At 35.0% G+C, this 8156-nt stretch overlaps 1 protein-coding gene across 1 annotated transcript in view; it reads left to right on the top strand.

Annotated features, from left to right (window-relative positions):
- The first annotated feature begins 4027 nt into the window (after window positions 1-4027).
- LOC120625952 (QRFP-like peptide receptor) overlaps window positions 4028-8156 on the top strand; it is a 92643-nt gene continuing 88514 nt past the window's right edge. The window contains exon 1 of the mRNA XM_039893232.1: window positions 4028-4221. Coding sequence (XP_039749166.1) covers window positions 4028-4221 — 194 coding nt within the window. The remainder of the gene's footprint in view (window positions 4222-8156) is intronic.

Genomic DNA, 8156 nt, shown 5'->3' with positions numbered 1-8156 from the left:
AATAGATTACTTCTGTTTGTGTTTTTATATTGCTGGCATGTTTATCAATAAAGTTTTGTTCAGGTACCATGAAGGTATCTCATTCATAGCGCACGCAACTATAACCTTTCAAAGCTATGTGCGTTTTAAGCCATCACTTGTCCTATCTACAAAGGTTGCCTTTAAGAGATTGCTTGCAGCAATAAGGCCGCCTTTGCATGTCTACATTCTGTACTGTATACTCCTTACTGTTTCTTTTCCTGTATGTTATACGTGCAATAAAGTGTGTCTTCTTCTTCTTCTTCTTCACTTGCCTTTACGGTGAAGGAAAACATGGTGAAAAAAACAGTACGACTGAAGGTTTTCTATAATTTTCTAAGTCTACAGAGTCACTCAGAACTTATAAATTTCCAAATATCCCCTGTCGTGGATCGAACCGGGGATATCCTATTTATAAGACCACAGCGTTCATTTCTGCGCAAGAGAGGACGAAATAATAAACTAATGCAATTACACATCAGTAATTTAAGCAAATCGTATTAAGTACTTATAACTGTGATTATGAATGTAAATGCGTTTTATCTGCATGAAAGGAAATGTTCATTAATTATACGGATGCGGATTGGTATTGTATAATTAGGGCAGCGTTATGGACTACGGCCTACGGCGTTACGGACTTCTCATTGTGGGGGGAGACCTGTACCCTGTAGTGGCCCACAACTGGGCACGGGTCTTCTCCCAGTTCTCCTCATCAGGTTGATGATGATATTCATGATGAATTATATAACATATATAAAACTTTTATGAATATACAACGTGTAAATGAAAACCGAAATAATACTTCAGAGGCGTAAGAGGTGCGTTATTTACTATCTCTGAGACTTATCTGTGAAACCGAAACGCTTATAGTTTTTGAGTAAACCACTGCTATAGCTTTTACTGAAAGAAATTAGATACAGCCCTAACACACGTTAAGATAATTTGGCATCCATCAGCTTTAGCTCGTATTGCTAACAAAGAATCGTTAAAAGAAGAATCGAAATCGTTCGAAAATTTCTAAAAATTTTTATTTACTTCGATTAGCAAAAATTTCTAACATTTTTTATTTAGTCCCAGCACTGAAGTCTTCATAAATGTGGCAATTATCTATGGGTTCAGTATCGTTAAGCCTTGAGGGTTTGCTGATGTCCGCTTAGTTCTGTCCTCTATCTCCAATCATATTCATCAGATCTACACGAAATTAACAGGGTAACACAGACTGATAGTATAACCTATCCAGTACAACAATAATTATTTAAATCCGTTAATATTTTACTGAGTTATTGTGTAAAATCGTCAAACACATTCATCCCCTCTGATAAAGGAACTGAGCTGAATTTTGTGATAAAAAGTATGCTATGTCCTACCTCGTACTATCAATTCAAATAATGCAAATTTCATTTGAATTTATTCAGTAGTTTCAGCGTGATGCACATTGATGATACAAACAGAAAGATCGACATAAATAAAATAACTACAGTATCGATTTTAGAGTGCCCTCCAAAAAATATTTTGAAATATCTTCAATAGACAGAATTCCGCCCGTTACAGTTTCACTATAAGTATAGATAATTAGATGGTAAACGCCATTGTTTCGTCGTCAGAACCTGAAACTTGTAATTTTCTACCTCCCGAAGCATTAATTGCTATTTTGTTGCGAATTGGTTTTGTAGTTACGAAGTTTTGGGGGCCGTAAGTTAATATCCTTGGCTTGCGAATTGTTGGAATTTTCTGGATTGTTTACAAATGAACTGATTTCACCTCGAGGCGCATCGCTTTATTAACTCACAACGTTAGAATAGGGTCAGTCTGTCTGCTGTTTTTAATAAAAGCATTTTTTGAGTAACTTTTGATCGCGTTTTTTATTCCACTACAATGTAGCCCTTGACCGCTAACTCACCTGCTTGTGAAATAATAACGGGCTAGCCTTTTAGGGGTATGGTAGTTATATAAAACCCATACCCCTAATCGGTTTCTACGTTCCATAATAATAATAATATCTTTTATTTGGGAAAAAAACAAACACATAGCAATTAAAATATAGTACACGGTATCAATGACAATTAAAACTATAAAAAAGAGGATCTTAAAATTAGGTAACAGAATAAACTTAAATAAGCAAACCAAAAAAAAAATACTTCAATGTTCAATGAGCTCGTTTTTTAAACATCTCGTGAGAACCGTTTATTTTTCTGGGATACGAAGTTGCCTTTGTTACTCTCCGCCTTATCAACTAAACTTATGCCAAAAATAAAAACAAACAATCACACTTGCATTTGTAATGTTAATTGGGATTGCAAAGGTTACATGATCTGATCAGATTCGTCGAACATCACTATTCTCAGCTTATTAATGTTCTACTACTTAACAAAGGTTTCGCAGCAGACCCACCATCTTGCTTCAATACGGGCTTGTGGGCTGTAACGATTATTGCCATGCCATTCCAACATCTTCTTCTTCTTTCCCCTGGCTGCTATCCGAGTTCATTTACGGTCACCCCTCCTAGTAACCCTGCGCCACACCGTACGGTTGTGGTTCGTCTCTTCTGTTGTGTTGCTCGCCATAATATACAGTTTATATATGTAGTTTTTAATTGTTCTTAGCTAGGTTATTGGTAGTCGGCCACGGCCTCTTTTTCCGTCCCGTAAATTCGTGACTTTTTTACTCATATGGTCATCATCTCGCCTCATCATATGATCGTTCCGGCGTAGGCAGCTTTCGTTAAGTTTTTCATGTATTTTAGCGACTCAAAAGGTACCACGGATATATTCGTTTCTATTTTTTTTTAATCGCTCAATGTTTAACCAAACATCATTTTCAGCTTATTAATGTCCTACTGCTGAATACAGGTTTCAGAGGAGACCCACCACATTGCTTCCATGCGGGTTGGTGGGCTGTAATGATTATTGCCATGTCATGCTAGCGATAGTCCTTGTGACTCTTTCTACTGGCCCTATTCCTAACTAATATTATAAATGTGTTTGTTTGTATTTCCCTCACTCTCTCATTAAGCAATTGATACATTTGATTTTTGGCAAACAGTTAGTTGAAAGGAAGGAGAGTAACATAAGCTACTTTATATCCCAAGAAAACAAACGCTTCCCACGGGTTTTGTGAAAACCATAATCCTTGTTTGTTCTTTGTTGACGCCCCAACATAACGACCAATCCACTTGATTCATGGTATACAGAGATGATGCAACCTCTACGCACGTATCGCTCCGAAACCGGAGCATCCTCAGGAGATGTTGACTTTACAATTATTCATTGTAATGTCAATTGCAAGGCATTGTGGAGTGTGGAGTATACGGATTGAAGTTATTATAAATTACACCATACAGATTCTCCTGCTGTTCGCGGAGTATAGCAAATTAAGCCTTATTTTCATAATACGGATAGGCTACTTTTATTTCTAAAAAGACATCAAATTCAGTACAGGTAACGCTCGTTTCCGAAGCTCGAAATTTCTGAGCGGTTATAGGAAATAAACACAACTTTGTTTACACAAGCGTCCTTAAATAGTGCACTGTTCTGTATATTCATGGTTAGTGTCGTAATCCCACTTTTAAAACTGTTTCAAATTAATTTTATAAGTCACTTAATAAAAGGAAAACGATCATACCAAGAGTGAAAACCAATTCATCACCTCATCGGTTATTTATCAGAGAGTTTATGTTCAGGAAATGTTAATGAAATATCAAGAGTACTTGCGGTTATGTGATTGAAGCAAATTCAGTGAAACAATGAAAGTTTTTTTTTTTAATACAGAGCACTAATAGAGTAATAAGTATTACAATCAAGCCAAGTGTTTTGGCTAGTTAGCTATTTAATTTCAACCTACTATTACGTATCTTAGTCTTTTTGATGATCAGTGTCACTTTGTTCATGTGTTCTTAAACAATTAATGTGAGATTTAGACAAATTCAGTGGAACAAGTAATGTGAGATTGATGCGAATTCTGTGAAACAAATGTGTGTAAACTAAATAAATGTTCAGAAATAGATAACAATATGCCTGTAAACGTGTCTCTGAGTGATGTTCGGTGGAATGAGACGCAGCTGTGGGGGTCATCGCCCTTGGAGCTGGACGTGTTCTACAACCCTGATGTGGTGATCATAGTGATGTACGTGGTGGTACTGGCAGCCTCGCTCTCCGCGAACACTCTGCTGATCTTCATCGTCATCAAGTTCCAGTATATGAGGAGGTGAGTCTACCATTAAATGATATGTATGATAATATATCAATTCAAATTATTTGCCTTTTAAATAACAATATTAAAATAATAATACTATTACTAAGTACTGTTTCCCCAACCGATTTGAACACAGTGGTCAATCCCAAGATAAGTGTTCCAACTAAGCGCGAGACATGCGCTCTATTCTATTGGAGTGAAGCTATCAATCAAATCAAATCAAATCAAATACACTATATGGTACACCAAAGACAAAGCAAAAAAAAACACAACTGTAAGAAAGAAAAAAAGGTGCTAGGAAAAAAAAACCTACCAAAGTACATGAAGTTAAGAAGAATGGTTTGGGTGTACACAAAATAATATTTAAATAATAAACATAAATAATGAAAATAGATAAATAATAATAAATAAAATAAAATATACTTATTTCATAAACGTCCACATCTTATATATATATATTTCTTCTGTGCATGTGTATGTCAATGAACTCCTCCTAAATGGCTGGACCGATTTAAATGAATTTTTTGGTATCCGTTTGGGTGGAATCCTGGATGGTTTCGATTCACAAATGAATCCGACAGATGCAGCTGGGGTCAGCTAGTATAATATAAAAAATATAATAGAATATACTTATAATTTATATAATACTAGCTGTTGCCCGCGACTTCGTCTACGTTTGATTTTGTTTTTTGATGTGGCATTAAATTTAGTTGCAGTTCTAAAAAAAATTAAAGTATTTAGTATTGCTAAGCCTTAATTTTGAGCACAAAAGATCCTGGAGGGTCGAAGTGCATCCGCTGAAGGGGGCCTCATTACAAGATAGATAGATTACTAAACCTTAAATGAGGGGTTTGCTGCTGTCCGCTGAGGAGTTCTGTCCTCTATCTCCAACCCCAGTTTGGGCAAAATTAAACACATATTATAACCCTTATAATATAAAAATATTTTTTTTATTCGGTTATAATTTGTCGGAGTTATGATGTAAAATCGTCAAACACTCCTCCCCTCTTCCAAAGGAACCGAGCTTAATGTCGGGATAAAAAGTATCCTATATTACTTCTAACACTTCCAAGAATATGTGTACAAAGTTTCATGAGGATCGGTTAAGTGGTTTTGCGTGAAAGCGTAACAAACAAACTTACATTGACATTTATAATATTAGTAGGGATGTCACAAATAAGCCAGCAAGGAGAGAAGAAAAAAAGAGAATAGGGGGAAAAGAGTCAAATAAAATAATCAGCTATTTCGTTTCGACTATTCAATAATAGAAATAATTATATTTTATTTATTTAAAAAGCTGTTAACTGGGTAATAAGTTTTATGGTTTAATTTCTTTTGAGTGTGTGTACATAAACACTTTATAGTTTTAATTTTCTGTGTTTTTTACAAATCCTACTATAAATTCTAAAGCATACTCGATTAAGATCCGTGTTTTGTGATATTTAGTTCAATATTTTAGGACTAAATTTTATTTACAGCTTATGACGATGCAGTTAATTGTATAGGTTTTGGAAACATTGAAATTGTTTTCCCAAATATTTATGAATAAAAAAATTTAACTTATCAGAATCATCATCAACAAAATATACAAATAAAGATTATAAATTATAAATAAATACAGAATTATGACAATTACCAACTAGATTGTAAGCTCATCAGAAAAGAAACATCGAAATCGTTTTTTTAATTTATTATCTTTTTATTTTTTTTGAACAAAAAAGAGTTAAAGGCATTAAACGAACGAGGAGACAAAAACGGCCGTATCGCTAAGTTGTGACCTTCGACTGGTATTTTTAGGATTAGGAAAACCTGATTACCCATATGTCGGAAAGGTATACAACTGCTCCTTTTGGAAGTCGATTAAAAAGGTAAGCCTACTGTGTCAACGAAATTTTCTGTAGGTACATTACCCCTATATCGAATGAGCTTTACGTGAATAAATTGTGATAGTTTTAGATTACACTTAATTGTGATAGTTTTAGTTTATTTACCACTGCGCAATATTTTTTAGTGGTTCTGTATCATTAGTAGGAGATATTATTTTCATAACTTACATTATTATTATTCTTTATATTTTAGTTAGGGCTCAGCCACTGTACTTTGAAATTGTCACCTGAAGGAGATCAGACCCGGGGCCTCCCATGTATGAACCCGGGGGTATATCGCTCACCATAGCGTCAGGGGAGTCGTCAAAAATTTAATATGAATATCCCAATGCTTTCTACAGGCTTCCTTAAAAAAAGGTTTAGAGCACGTAACATCTTTCACGCTTCTCTATTGTGGGGCTGCGGGCTTTAACGTTTAATATTACGTGTAATCTAAAACTATCACAATTATTCTAAAAGTACATAGATTTATAGAATACGGTACAGAACTGCGATTTTGAGATACTAAAAAATCCGTGTTCTCAAAAAAAGGCTTAAAAAGCGTGTAATGAAAGCAATTTTTGGGCGGTAGGAAATATTAGAGCTTAAAAAAAATATATAAATATACATAAGAGTAAAGTTATCGAATGCAAAAATGATTTTTCCAAATCTACTGGTAGTTTCACATTAGCGTAAACAAACAAAACCTCTCAGAATTATTTTAAAAAGAAACATTTATCCATACAAACGAATTTAAAACATTCTAAGTGTTTACTTATGACAACCCTATTGGAGATAAAAGACTGACACGCGCTTAGTACCTACGCTACGCGACGCGAACCTAATAAAGTGATTGGAGTCACTTGATTTTAATTTTGCATGTGATCTTAGGGATGTATCTGATTTATTTTAGTTAAAACAATAGCAGTATCTTACCCAAATTCAAATTCAAAAATTCATTTATTTCAAGTAGGCCTAATATAAGCACTTTTGAAACGTCAAGTCTGTCTGTGTGTAGTGACTCTACCACCGGTTCGGAAGGCAGATTCTACCGAGAAGAAGCCGGCAAGAAACTCAGCAGTTGCTCTTTTCCAACATTAACAATTTACATTTTACATCTGTGAGAGATGAAAGCGGAGCCGGATGCTTCCAAGCAACCTTGTCATTAAGAAAATATATTAGCCAAAATATATTAGCATTTTGGTTTCACAGATAAATGTCAGAGACAGTACATACTGTACGTCTAAAGGCTCTGAAGATTTATTTCGGTTTACATTTACACGTTGTATAAAATTTAATTCGGTTTTTACTTCCTACTCTTCCAGGTCGAGTATCCTTATTATGTGATACGAAGTCCTCCGGGCTTTGTTTGTTTATAATACTTTATTCCGTACGTATCTAATGTAATAAGGCTTAAACAATTAAGAAAACTTCAGCTTCGTAATTTCACCGAATTTTCCGCAGGATTAATGGAAGGGCTTTTGTTACGTTCGGGGATAAGTGGTGCTTGGCGGAGTGCGGAAATGAACCCACAATTGCTTTACACTTTCTCTCAGTAGAACCATCCAGTGCTTGGAACCGGTTGGAAAATAACCAATATTTATTTTGGTTAAACCAGTTTCATCAACAAGGTTTTGCTAAAAATAGTAAACCGTTGTATAACCGGTTTCTTGCACGTGTATACGATACGGGGTGAACCTATCCTGTGATATAAACTGAAAGAAAACGTATTTCAGCGTTCCCCGCAGTGCTGATTAGTCATCTCGATCGTAAGGGATCCAAAACGAGAGTGGAATTCATCAAATCTCGGAAGCTACTTATTAACCCTTACTAACTACTGATTCCCTGATACCTTTCTAAAAAAACAAACGGATATAGTATCCATTTTGTTCTCTTACTACCGGGAAAAAGTATTTACACTACTTTTAAAACGTTTGATTTTCATTATTAGATACAAACCTATATTATGGTAATGCTTTCTCCCTCGTGGATTTCTCTACAGAATGATTTACAATGCAGTTTAAGATAGAAGTGCGCTAGCCTGGAAGGTGTGAGATAACTTATGTTATAACCCTAATCGGT

This window comes from Pararge aegeria, chromosome 8 (assembly GCF_905163445.1).
Source record: "Pararge aegeria chromosome 8, ilParAegt1.1, whole genome shotgun sequence".
Lineage (NCBI taxonomy): Eukaryota > Metazoa > Arthropoda > Insecta > Lepidoptera > Nymphalidae > Pararge > Pararge aegeria.
The sequence above is the reverse complement of the archived record's forward strand: the minus strand, read 5'-3'. Positions and strand labels throughout refer to the sequence as shown.